The sequence below is a fragment of the Quercus suber genome, unplaced genomic scaffold (assembly GCF_002906115.3).
Source record: "Quercus suber isolate HL8 unplaced genomic scaffold, Cork oak 2.0 scaffold_37, whole genome shotgun sequence".
NCBI classification, from domain to species: domain Eukaryota; kingdom Viridiplantae; phylum Streptophyta; class Magnoliopsida; order Fagales; family Fagaceae; genus Quercus; species Quercus suber.
The window spans coordinates 1021174-1034849 of NW_027069502.1; the positions used below are offsets into that span (position 1 = coordinate 1021174).

Consider the following 13676-nt stretch of genomic DNA (forward strand, 5'->3'; position numbering starts at 1 on the left):
TGTAGTGGTGACTGTCTGCGGGATCACTATAGCTCATGAGGTGTGATAGTACTCCTCAACTATAAAGCAAATGACATGGCATATAAAAGTAAATCTGATGCAAGAAATTTAAGAGTTGGATTATAAGTTGCCTAATCCTCAACATTGTGGGATCATACTATTGGTTTTGCTTTTTAACGGGACAAATGACATTAATTGAGCTTAGCATTCTGAAGTGAAATGAATTAGCTGCAAACTCACACAGCACGAGAAAATATAATATAATAATTTTATAAGAATATATCCTAAATTTTTAGGTTAAATAGTGCATGGGTTATTTAAAAGTTTATAAGTGTATATATATATATATATATAAGAAAAACATAATTTAATTAAAAGATTTAAATTACATAATTATAATATTGTTTTATGTAAATGTAGAAGAGGTTAGTAATTAAATAATGTTTTAACTGCGCACCATTAGTGTGGTGGACACTTCACAAGTATAAATGCTTGTGGGGTGTGGGGGGTAAGGGATGGGGTTCAAGTCTTCAGAAGGGAGTTTCACACACATATTCACTTAGATTAGGTTAGAGTAGAAATTCTATCTTGTATTAAAAAAAAAAAATGTATGCTTGCATTTTATGAAATACATATAACATGTTACATTAAATTTAAATTATTATAATTGTAGAGTTAGGATTTGTGGCCCAAACCCAAAACAATGAATTTGTAGAGTATGGGTGAAAGAGCTAGGTTGATTATGGGATCAACAACAACGAATCACAACCCTCAAGCACAAACCAACATGAATTTACACGTAAAGAATAGATATCCGAAGAGCTATATTATTGATTATGTGGTGAATACAGATCTTAGGGTTACAGTCAAGCTCTTATTCTTTTTTTTCCCTCCCCCTTTCGTTAATAGCTTCTTTTCTTTATATAATCTCCCTTTTCCTCATCCCCATCGTCCACTTGTACCTTATTCGTAAGTATACTTGAGTATATGTCATGTCAAGCATCTCCTTTAACTCTGTGTGAGTGGCGGTAGGTGAGGATACACTGGTCAGGGGTCTTCTCCACATAAATGAGGTCAGAAAAGTTGGTGCAGAGCATTAAATACAGTGGTAGTAGCTTTCCTTTTAGATATTTCTTCATCCTTATCGTCTCCAAGTGTACTCAGAGCTTATCTTGATCAGGAGGAGTCCTCGGAAGATCATCTTGACCTTTTATACGTTCAATTGATCCATATTATTCGCATCAGAGGAATATAACATCTTCGGACAGAAGGCAACCTCTTCGGATTGTAATCACTTTTCTCTCTGGGGATCCCTCTTCTAGATGGGCCTTGCCCTTACCATCTTCTTCTTATCGGACACACAGTAATCCTCATATGGGCTCTTGGCCCACTATGTTAGACGGGGCCTTTTTCCCCCCACAATAGCCCCTCAAAATTTTAATTTTTCCTTTACATCCGAGGAGAAAGAATAAGATTTTGACCTGCCACGTAAGGAAAAAGAAATAAAAATAAAGAAATTTAAAAGAGGGAAATCGTAAGTACCCCCGTTTACACGCGCGCGAGCATAGAGACAAGTGTTTCATTATTGCCGTTGTCAGTTCCGTATTCTCAAAGCGTTGTATTAATTACTCCAGGCAGCGTTTTGTCTTTTGCATCTAACGGTGGATTGTTGATCCAACGGACAGGGTTCTTCTTCGGGATTTGGACGGGATGAATTACACCCTTTCACTTGTCCCCGTATATAAATCCTCAGAGGAGGTTATTTTTCTTTACTTTACGCATCCTCAGAATACCCAGAGAGCTCTTTCATTCAAAACCCTTCAAGCTTCTTCGGATTTCTGTGTTCTTTTCTTCCAGGATCCACCAAGAGTCCATTTCGAGTCCAGGGATTATCCTCCACTCTTGTCTGTGTAAGTTTCGGCACCTCTTGGTCCTTTATTTTCTTCTCGGCTAGTATTTTCTACCTTCAAAACTCATTTCCTGTCCACTGCTTCAATCGTTCTCTAAGAATGGGCAAATTCCAACATCTCGTCGATAGTCCGGCGTTGATAGAGGAATTTAAGCAAAATTATGGTATACCGCGGGGGGTGAATCTGAGATATTGCCCTCCGGAGCGGATACTAACGGCCCGAAGAGAGGGAGAGGTCGTAATCCCAATGATAGCCTTCATTGAAGGGGGAATGACCCTCCCAATGGGTTCCATCACCTTGAACTACCTCCGCAACCACAGGCTCTCTCCTGAGCAGTGCGCGCCCAATACCTTTAGGATACTAGGAGCTATCGATGCCTTGAACCAACAATTAGGATTAGGGCTGACCTGGCATATATGTATGAATGTCATAGCCAAAAAAGGGCGGGATACTATTTGATAGAGGAATTTAAGCAAAATTATGGTATACCGCGGGGGGTGAATCTGAGATATTGCCCTCCGGAGCGGATACTAACGGCCCGAAGAGAGGGAGAGGTCGTAATCCCAATGATAGCCTTCATTGAAGGGGGAATGACCCTCCCAATGGGTTCCATCACCTTGAACTACCTCCGCAACCACAGGCTCTCTCCTGAGCAGTGCGCGCCCAATACCTTTAGGATACTAGGAGCTATCGATGCCTTGAACCAACAATTAGGATTAGGGCTGACCTGGCATATATGTATGAATGTCATAGCCAAAAAAGGGCGGGATACTACCTTAAATCCCGATCCGATATCGTTAGATTATTCTCTTACCTTCCCAAATCAAATAAAGGGATGAAAGACGACTATTTAATCGTCTCGGGCGCATGGCATGTCGGTCTACACTGTCCGACCGAGCCAGGTGTGACTTCCTAGACTTAGGATTTCTAACAATAGTTTTAGGACCTTCATTCTTCATAACCTGTTTTTTATGCCATCATATTTCAATCTTCTGACTGGATCTGTTTGTTTGTTTACAGATAAGACACATACTGCTCCTCGGCTTAGTCTTATCAATGCCCCCGCCCTTAATTATCTACTACGCTCGGAGATATTTGTGAGTGAAGACGGACAGCTTCGGTCCATCCCACTTATACTCGGCTATACGCCAAAGAAAGCAGACATCCAGCCGGCTGGCAACGCCATTACACAAGGTGATCACCGGTTTCGACAAATAGACGTCGCTCGGCGACACTTTTTAGCGCCATACGACCTTGAGCCTGTTCCACACCCCAACCCACAGGGCATTCCATTGTTAATCCGACCAGTTCAACAAGTTCCCCTCGAGCCGGTGGTCGTAGGAGAAAAGGTCGGCTCTTCAACCTCTTCGCTAGAGGAACAGATAGACAAGTTTAGATTTGAAGGGGAAGTTTCAGGGGGGTACAGGTAATACCCTCTACAGATTCCGAGGAGGAGGCCGACAGGCAATCCAGCGTCCGCCAGCCACTTCTGCTAACTACACTCCCTGAGGACTCTTCGGAGGAAGAGATGTCTGACTTAAAGTTTCTTCTGAAGAAAAGGGGTAATAAGGCTGAGTCCAAAGGGACGAGGACTTCTCGACCAGTGGTGAACTTACCTCCACCCCCACCCCCACCTCAGGTCCCTGATCCGACCTTGAAACCGATACCGAACCTAAAGAAAAAAAGGCCTCTCGAGCCTGAGGAGCGGGACGTAGTTGTACCACCGAAGACCACAAAGCAGCAGAAGGTGGTAAAGGACCACCGGAGCAAGAGGGTCTCGTCCGTAAAGAGTAGGGAGGAGCCTCTTGTGGCCGACGTGCGCCGAGGGCAACGCACATGGTCTCCCAGGCTGGAACTAGATGGTGTTCCTTTTTCCTGGGAGACCTCTGTTAGGAACTATAAAGGGGGTAGAGCGGGGCTGATAGCTGAAGTTTTGGAGCAACCACTGCTCCTCCCCCAAGACATGGAGTCATACAGGCGCTTCGGCCAGTATGATCTTTTCATGTCCCTGAAAAGGGACCTGGCTATGGTAAGCATGCTTATCCGGCTCTTCGGTTGGCATATTAATTTCCTATATTTTATGCTAACTCTATTACTTTATTTGTTCAGATTACACAGCAAGTCTTCGTGGCCGAAGAGTGGAACCGAAAAGCCTACGTTGAAGCCTAAGCGGAGACCCACTTAGGTCTGAGGCGGAAAAGGCACTGGGCAGCCTAAAGGAGGAGGTCTCTCAGATCTCGGACCAGCTAAAAAGGGTGACCCAAGAAAGGGATAGCCTCAATGCTGGTCTCAGAAATGCTGAGACCCAGGCCGAAACCCAACGCAAGCTGCTGAATGACACTCAGAACAATCTGGCATCTGAGAAAGCTCTTGTGAAGGAACTTCGCGCCGAACTCCAGAAGGCCAGGGAGGCTACCAAGCAGGCTCGGAGGGACGCTTAGCTGGCCAAAGAGGCGACTGAGGCCGAAAAGAAAGTAGCCTACCAACTGGGAGTGGAGGCGACTGAAAAGGGTCATACTGAGCAATTTGTTTCGGTCGCCTGGGACTACTGTGACGTGACATGGGGCAAGGCGCTGGATGCTGCTGAGGTGTCTGCTGACTTGAAGCTGAGGCTGCCTAAGAGCATTTATTACGACCCAGACATCCGAGAGCTCCCAGAGTCTGATCCCCCTCCTCCAACACAACTCCCAGAGGTCTCAGAGCAACCTTTGGTCAGCCAAGCTCCCCCAATCACCCTTGAGCCTCCCAAGGATTCTGGCCAGCCAGGTGATCAGAACACCCCCGCTGAGCCACCTAAGGATATGGGCGAAGGCTTGGAAGAAAAGAAAACATCCTCGGAGCCCAGGGACCAAGCCCCAGCGGATATGGCCGAAGAATGTAAACTATCCTATTTTAATCAATGAAGCAGTTTTTCTTTTACTTTTAGTGTATTTGTTGTATACCATATGGTTTTCCTTTGCTACAAGTAACTTCACTTTGTAATTATGGTAATGTAGGCAAACATAATCACTCTATCTTGCTGATAATATATATAACTAAAATTGATTCCGAAGAGGACAGTACATAAAGGTTACTGTTAAGTGATGATCATAATAAGTATTATAAAAGTTGGATAGATCTTTTTGCATGTACACTAGGAATGTTAGCATAGGTTAGAGTTGATATTAAACACAGTTAATAATGTCAGGCAAGATTTATTCTAAAAATAACCTTCAGTATTAATAACAGCACAAAAGTATTAACTAACTAAAAATCACCTGGTCCAAGGGTCACAGGCATGGTGGGGTTTAAGTTTAAATACTTAGGGAGAATAGCCAAGGGGTGTTAACTAATCCAAATCATCTGGTCTGAGGACTACAGACATGATTGGATTTAAGTTTAAACACTTAGAGAACCGATAAGGAGTGTTAACTAACTTAAATCATCTGGTCCGAGGACTACAGACATGATTGGATTTAACTTTAAACACTTAGAGAACCAATTAGGAGCGTTAATTAACCCAAATCATCTGGTCCGAGGACTACAGGCATGATTGGATTTAAGTTTAAACACTTAGAGAACCGATAAGGAGTGTTAACTAACCCAAATCATCTGGTCTGAGGACTACAGGCATGATTGGATTTAAGTTTAAACACTTAAGGAACAGATAAAGAGTGTTAACTAACCCAAATCATCTGGTCTGAGGACTACAGGCATGATTGGATTTAAGTTTAAACACTTAAGGAACAGATAAGGAGTGTTAACTAACCCAAATCATCTGGTTCGATGACTACAGGCATGATTAGATTTAAGTTTAAACACTTAAGGAACAGATAAGGATGACAAGTTATCACAGTGAACAAAGAAATGATTCGATTAATAATAGTACCTTTTGAGGTTATTTACATTCCAAGGGCGTGGTATTACATGACTATCCAAGTCCTCTAGGAAATATGCCCCAATACCAGCCCCTGAAGTGATGCGATATGGTCCCTCCCAGTTTGGTCCTAATTTCCCCCAGGCTGGGTTTTTCGCAGTGCCAACGACTTTCCTGAGTACCAAATCACCGGGTTCTAGGGGTCTTAGCTTTACGTTGGCATCACAGCCCTGCCTGAGTTTCTGCGGGTAATGCGCCAGCCGAACCTTTGCATTTTCTCTTCTTTCTTCGATCAAATCCAAGCCTGCTTCTAGGAGTTCATTATTGTTGGTCAGACTGAATGAGCTAGTTTTTAGAGTTGGGAACCCGTTTCCAAAGGAATGACAGCTTCAGCGCCATAAGTCATCGAAAAAGGAGTTTCTCCAGTAGATCTGCGAGGCGTAGTTCTATAAGCCCAAAGCACGTGTGGCAACTCTTCAACCCACTTGCCCTTTGCATCGTCCAATCTCTTCTTTAATCCATTAACTATGACTTTATTAACTGCCTCAGCTTGCCCATTCCCCTGAGGATAGGAAGGGGTAGAGTATCTATTCATGATTCCCAGTTCACTATAATAACTCCGAAATGCATTACTGTCGAACTGTAAGCCGTTGTCCGAGATGAGAATATGAGGAACTCCGAAACGGGTAATGCTATTCTTCCATACAAATCTTTGCACATTTACATCTCGGATATTGGCCAGAGGCTCAGTTTCGACCCATTTCGTGAAATAGTCTGTGCTGACCAGAAGATACTTCCTGTTTCTTGCGGCTTTTGGGAATGGACCCACTATATCCAAACCCCACTGTGCAAACGGCCACGGACTAGATAGTGGGTTGAGGACTCCACCTAGTTGGTGTATGTTTGGCACAAATTGCTGACATTAATCGCACTTCTTTACATAATTATGGGCTTCTCTTTGCATGTTCGGCCACCAATACCCTTGAGTAATGGCTCGGTGGGCCAACGACCTACCTCCAGTGTGACTCCTACAAATTCCTTCATGCAACTCTTCTAGTCGCGACTCAGCCGTCTCTGGATGAACACATAACATGTATGGTCCTGAGTAGGATCGTTTGTATAATTTTCGGTCTTCGGACAGCTAAAATCTGGTAGCCTTCCTTCGAATTTTGTCAGCCTCTCCCCGCTCTTCTGGCAAAGTGTCATCTTTCAAGAATTTGATTATAGGGTCCATCTAGCAAAGACTATCTCGGATCTGGTGGACTCGGACTGCATCCCCTCCTGTCCCGGTGGGCTCATGGAAATCCTCGACGAGGATAACTCTCGGCAAGTCTTGCTCCGAAGAGGTGGCTAGTGTGGCCAAAGAATCTGCATGCGCATTACTGCTTCTAGGAACATGTAGCAAGCTGAAAAATTCGAATTCCGCCTACAGACGTTTGACTCAATTCAAGTATCCTTGCATTCTTTCATCCTTCGCTTCAAACTCCCCCTGTACTTGGCCCACAACTAATCTTGAGTCCGAGAACAACTCCACGGCCTTTCCTCCCATTCTTCAGATCATAGACATTCCCATCAATAGGGCTTCATACTCTGCCTCGTTATTGGTCGCATCGAAATCCAGCCTTAATGGCTTTTCAATGACGATTCTCTCTGGAGATATCAAGACTAGCCCTACTCCGGAACCTTTCCGATTCACAGCGCCGTCTACATACACTTCCCAACGGGCAGGATCTTGTTGAGAAATCATGCTAACCGATTTTCCATCCATGTCTCTCTTTGTCGTTACTTCTTCTAAACTGGGTTCCGTGAACTCGGCCACTAAATCCGCAAGGATCTGCCCTTTGACTGAAGTGCGAGGCATATACTTGATATCAAAAGCTCCTAAAATAGTGCCCCACTTGGCTATCCTCCCCGTGTAGTTGGCACTTCGGAGTACTGTCTTAAGTGGGAGTTGCGTGAGCACAACAACAGTATGTGCTTAGAAGTAGTGGGGCAATTTTCGTGTTCCAAGTAATACTGCCAAAATTGCTTTTTCCAATGGCAAGTATCTGATCTCGGCCTCATGTAGAGACTTACTTACACAGTAAACCGGCCTTTATATACCTTGATCCACTCTTATCAGCACTAGACTTACAGCATAGGGAACCACTGCGATATAGGCAAATAAGACCTCATCTGGTTCAGGGTTAGACATAATTGGTGGCCGAGCCAAGTAGTCTTTAAGTTGTTGGAAAGCTGAGGCACATTCTTCAGTCCATTCAAATCCCTTCCACTTGTTGATTAGCGAGAAGAAGGGTTTACACCTGTCCGCTGACCTGGAGATGAATCGGTTCAAAGCAGCTGCCATCCCTGTTAACTTCTGAACCTCTTTCGGATTCCGAAGAGGCTGCAGATTTTGAATAGTCTTTATCTGATCGGAATTGACCTCAATTCCCCTGTGCGTTACCATGTAACCCAAAAATTTGCCTGATTCCACTCCAAATGAGCACTTCTAGGCGTTCAAGCGCAACTTATGTCTCCTCAGGGTTTCAAAAACGTTATCAAGGTCCTTCACATGCTCAGAAATAACCTTGCTTTTTACCACCATGTCGTTTATATAGACCTCAACGCTTTTGCCCAATTGTGATTTAAACATCTTGGTCATCATCCGCTGATAAGTAGAACTTGCGTTTTTTAGACCGAATAGCATCACTTTATAATGGTAATTACCAATGGGGGTAACAAAAGTGGTTTTCTCCTGGTCATCTGGGGCTAACGGTATCTGATGGTAACCTTGGAAAGTATCCAAGAAACTCATCCGAGGATGGCCGACAGTAGCATCTACTAATTGATCAATCTTTGGCATAAGGAAAGGATCCTTAGGACAAGCCTTATTCAAGTCCGTGAGGTCTACACAAACTCGCCACTTTCCGCTTTTCTTCTTTACCACCACAGTATTTGCCAACCATTCGGGGTAGAAAACTTCTTTAATAGCCCCAACTTGTTTGAGCTTTATCACCTCTTCTTTGACTGCATCCGCATGCTCTTTGGATGGCCGCCGAGGAGGCTGCTTCTTAGGTACACTCAGTGGGTTAACCTTCAAATGATGGCAAATGAACTCCGGATCCACTCCTGAGGCTTTATAAGTACTCCAGACGAATACGTCAATATTTCTTTTAAGGAAATCAATTAACTCTTCCTTCTCTGGTTAAGGTATCTGAGACCCGATTTGAAAGTATCTTTCAGGATTGTTCCCAATTAAAACCTGCACTAAGTCCTCGCATTTAACGCCTTCATCAAGATCTTCAACGGGTGATAACCGACCCCTTAACTGCTATAGGTCTCCCTTCGCCCTGGCTGAGGATTCAGTCTCAGGCTCGTGTCCTATGGCAGCCACCAAACATTGCCTAGCCGAGGATTGATCTCCGCGGATTTCACAAACGCGCCCTTCGGATGGATATTTGACTTTTTGATGCAGAGTGGAAGAAACAGCCCCTAGCGTGTGTAACCAAGGTCTGGCTACAATTGCCATATAAGGGGAATAAACATCTACAACAATGAAGTCCACTTCAACTACTTCTGAGCCAGTCTGTACGGGCAGCCGTATCTATCCTTTCGGGGTGACCATCCTTCCCTCGAAGCTGACCAGGGGAGAACAGTATGGAGTTAAGTCATCAAGCCTGAGGTTCAGCCCCTTGAAGAGGTCAGGATACATAATCTCCACCGCGCTACCCTGGTCCACCATCACCCTCTTTACATCATATCCCCCGATCCTGAGTGTGACTACCAAAGCATCGTTGTGAGGTTGAATGGTTCCAGCTTTATCTTCGTCCGAAAAGCCTAAAACGGGCGGGACAGCCTGTCTAGAGCTCCTCGGATCTCGGCCAATATCCCCTGCTGGTAGCCGAGCCATTGACATAACTTTGGACGGTCAGGACCCTGTTCTTCCCGGCGCTGCGAAAATGGCGATAATAGTACCTAATGGAGGTTTCGTAGAATCTCTCTTCTCGGACTTAAAATTCACTTGACCTCCTCGGCCACTGGAGTGGTGCAAAAGGTGCCTCAACCTGCCTTCACGGACTAACTGGTCCAAATGATCCCACAAACTTCTGCAGTCTTTAGTGGCATGCCCATGGTCTTGGTGGTATTGACAATAGAGATTGTGATTGCATCTCTTAGGGTTCCCTACCATTTTACTCAGCCACCTAAAGTATGATTCATTCTTGATCTTTTCCAGGACTTGATGAACTGGGTCCTTGAACACTGTATTGACTGCTTGAGCATTTGCTGAGCCCGACTGCCCAACGAAATCTCTCCTCGGCTTATTATTGTTGTAACGATCCGACCTGAAGTCCTTCCTGTCCTGGGGGATAACCTTATCCTTACCATTCCCTTGCTGCTGATCTTCTTCAACCCTTTTATATTTTTCAATACAGTCCATAAGTTGACGCATGTTAGTGACAGGCTTGCCGGACAAGGATGTCCTTAAACCATGATCAGTGGGGAGACCCAGCTTAAACGTGTCTAGGGCCATTGCATCAAAATTGCCCTCCATATCGTTAAACATCTCCCAATATCTATCCGAATACGCCTTAAGGGACTCACCTTCACGCATGCTCAAGGATAGCAGAGAAGACAAGGGCCTGGCCACCCTTCGGCATGTGACGAAGCGTGAACCAAAAGCTTGAGTGAGCTCTTGGTAGGGATTGATGGAGTCTGCTTTCAGGTTGTCAAACTACCTCATTGCCACGGGTCCAAGACTAGAAGGGAATACCTTGCACATCAGAGTTTCATCTCTGGAGTAGACAGCCATCCTCTAGTTAAAATGGCTCACATGTTCCACAGGGTCAGTTTTACCGTTGTAAATAGTGAAAGTTGGCTGGTTAAAACGCCGAGAAAGTTTCGCTCCTTCAATCCTGCGCATGAAGGGTGACCTGAAGATTTGATTCAAAGCCTTACTCATGGCATCATTTCCCATACCTCTATGCGATGGCCTTTAAGGTTGCTTCTTGCAAGGGTGTTCATCCTCACATGAAAAAGATTCACTGATTGGAGTTTGAGACCTTTGTTCATAAGTGATGTCTTGTTCGTCACCCGAGTCGTCATTAGAATGTGAGGCAGTACGTTTTCTTTTCGCATGGCGTAACTCCCTTCTTAACCTTTCAATCTCTATTTGCATGGTGTTCTTCTCTGCATGAGAAACATGACTTCCGCCATGAGGTTGAGTTCGTTCAGTGTGTGTAGTATGCACACTGCCTTCACGGTCTTGTCTCCGCTCCAAATTGAGAAAAGGGTCTATATGTTGGGACGCTCCAGATTCTGCCGGTTGTTGCCTTAGTTCAGCCATGACCAACTGCCGCTGCTTCCCCTTACACTCAAGCTCTTCCCACAGACGGCGCCAATTGCTAATTGTAGGGTTAGGATTTGTGGCCCAAGCCCAGAACAATGAATTTGTACAGTATGGGTGAAAGAGCTAGGTTGATTATGGGATCAACAACAACGAATCACAACCCTCAAGCATAAACCAACATGAATTTACACGTAAAGAATGGATATCCGAAGAGCTATATTATTGATTATGTGGTGAATACAGATCTTAGGGTTACAGTCAAGCTCTTATTCTTTTTTCTCCCTCCCCCTTTCGTTAAGAGCTTCTTTTCTTTATATAACCTCATCCCCATCGTCCACTTGTACTTCATCCGTGAGTATACTTGAGTATATGTCATGTCAAGCATCTCCTTTAGCTTTGTGTGAGTGGCGGTAGGTGAGGATACACTGTTCAGGGGTCTTCTCCACATAAATGCGGCCAGAAAAGTTGCTGCAGAGCATTAAATACGGTGGTAGCAACTTTTCTTTTAGATATTTCTTCATCCTTATCGCCTCCAAGTGTACTCAGAGCTTATCTTTATCAGGAGGAGTCATCAGAAGATCATCTTGACCTTTTATACGTTCAATTGATCCATACTATTCGCATCAGAGGAATATAACCTCTTCAGACAGAAGGCGACCTCTTCGGATTGTAATCACTTTTCTCTCTGAGGATCCCTCTTCCAGATGGGCCTTGCCCTTATCATCTTCTTCTTCTCGGACGCCCAGTAATCCTCATATGGGCTCTTGGCCCACTATGTTAGACGGGGCCCTTTTCCCCCCACAATAATAGTTTAAAATTGTAGAATTTTGTTTGTTCTTTCCAAATATAAGTATAATGTCTATATTATTGAAAATTTAATTTTAAGGTAATCTTTTGAATATTTACATTTTTATTGCGTTTTTGGGATCCTATCTCTAATTCTAGTGCTTATTTTATTTGTATTTTTTAGCTCAAAACTAAAGAGTTTGGGCCAAATAGAATAAAATTTTATACTTTTTTCAACCCAAAAATTATGTGGGAAAATTTTTTTTAAGCCAAAAACTGAAAATGCAACCTAAAAAAAGAATCAATTTAAGGCCTCATTAGTCCAAAATGGACATAATAGACCTAAGGGAACTGAAATGGACGGAATTGGACCAAAGTGGACTGAATAGGATCAAAGTGGATGATGTAAACCAAACAGGACCAAATAATACCGAATTGGACCGAATAGGCTTAAAGTGGACTGAATTGGCAGAAGGGGACTGAATCGGACTGAAGTGGCCTAAGAGATAGAAATTGACCAAAATGAACTTTTTTTTTTTTTTTTGTTGAGAAACCAAACTATTTTATTAACTCAATAAAGAAAGATTAAGGTACATGAAAATCAGAAACAATCAAACGAGATATGGAATAGACTCCATCCAGACTTCTAAAGAAAATGAGTTTCTTGTTCTCCTGGCTAAGGCATGAGCTACAAAATTGCCCTGCCTCCTAGTATGAGAGAGAATGAGTTAAAAAAAAATCTATGTAGACTGAATGTCTTTAATAATATGCCCAATAGAAGCGTGAGAAGGATTCGTATTATTCAGAGCTTGACTAATATCTCCAAATCCTCTTCAAATATGGATTGACTGAAACCAAGCTCTGTTGCAAAAAGGACTGCCCTTCACACTGCCAATGCTTCCCGTAAACCACTGAAAAAGGTAGAGGAATTTTCTCAGCTAGAGCTGCCATAACCTCACCTTTGTCATTCCGGATCCCAACCCGGCCTCATTTAAATCTCCAAACTGCGCCCCATCGTAATTTGTTTTAAATGAACCGAAGTGGAACAAGTAGGATCAAAGTGCACAATGTTCCTCTCGCTATTGCTTTATTGTTAGCCTCAGACTTGTCTAATGTTTTTACTCGATTTGTAAGAACTGTTGCAAACTCTGGTTTAGGATTTGATTTTTAAGTGCAAAATGTTCCTCTCGCTGTTGCTTTATTGTTAGCCTCAGACTTGTCTAATGTTTTTTACCATCTGTAAGAACTGTTGCAAACTCTGGTTTAGGAATTGATTTTTAAGTAATGAATTTCCTCTGTTACCATTTACTAACTTACCATTATAATAATTAAAGGCAGACCCGTTGCTAGGCCTGTGCTGCTATTGACCTACAAAAGTGCACTTGACGTTTGACAATGTAACCATAACGAGAAAATTATCGTACCTACAAATCTACAATTGCAATCTAAATTGGAGCTATCAAATCCCGCAGACGCCTCTTACGCGTCAAACAAATTTGTTTGCAACAAAATATAATTTTATTAGAGTAAGCAGAATTTAAGGTATGGCTTCTTAGAGTTTCAAAAAATAAATTGGTGGTGTATTTTTATCCAGTTTATTTTTAAAGCAAAACATAAAGCACCCATCCTGGGGACTAAAATCTTTGATTCAGAAGGGACCAAATCTTAGCAGGAAAATTACATGATGACCACAACCATGGCAAGCGATTCAAATGTAAAATCAGTGTAATCAACTAATAATTAATAGTTTCTTTTTAAAAAAAAAAACTAATAATTAATAAAATAGCTTGAAAAA

The 13676-nt window shown here is 43.1% G+C and overlaps 2 protein-coding genes across 2 annotated transcripts; one reads left to right on the forward strand and one right to left on the reverse strand.

Moving 5' to 3' along the window:
• The first annotated feature begins 2880 nt into the window (after positions 1-2880).
• Positions 2881-4148, forward strand: LOC136066523 (uncharacterized). Its single transcript, XM_065770935.1, has 2 exons — positions 2881-3939; positions 4020-4148. The coding sequence occupies exons 1-2, from the start codon at positions 3439-3441 to the stop codon at positions 4077-4079; spliced, it is 561 nt and encodes a 186-aa protein (XP_065627007.1). The 5' UTR covers positions 2881-3438; the 3' UTR covers positions 4080-4148.
• Positions 4149-9676: 5528 nt separating this feature from the next.
• On the reverse strand, positions 9677-10723 carry LOC136066496 (uncharacterized). The gene is made up of 2 exons (XM_065770861.1): positions 10580-10723; positions 9677-10480 (listed from the first exon to the last, which is right to left on the reverse strand). Exons 1-2 carry the CDS (start codon positions 10721-10723, stop codon positions 9677-9679), a joined length of 948 nt encoding a protein of 315 aa, XP_065626933.1.
• Positions 10724-13676: the final 2953 nt, after the last annotated feature.

Bases quoted from the DNA above. Each gene is read 5' to 3' on its own strand.
- LOC136066523 (XM_065770935.1), top strand. From the start codon at position 3,439: ATGTCTGACTTAAAGTTTCTTCTGAAGAAAAGGGGTAATAAGGCTGAG. The intron at 3,940-4,019 runs GTAAGCATGCTT...TTATTTGTTCAG, and splicing joins TGAAAAGGGACCTGGCTATG to ATTACACAGCAAGTCTTCGT.
- LOC136066496 (XM_065770861.1), bottom strand. From the start codon at position 10,723: ATGGGAAATGATGCCATGAGTAAGGCTTTGAATCAAATCTTCAGGTCA. The intron at 10,481-10,579 runs GTGAGCCATTTT...GCAATGAGGTAG, and splicing joins AAACTGACCCTGTGGAACAT to TTTGACAACCTGAAAGCAGA.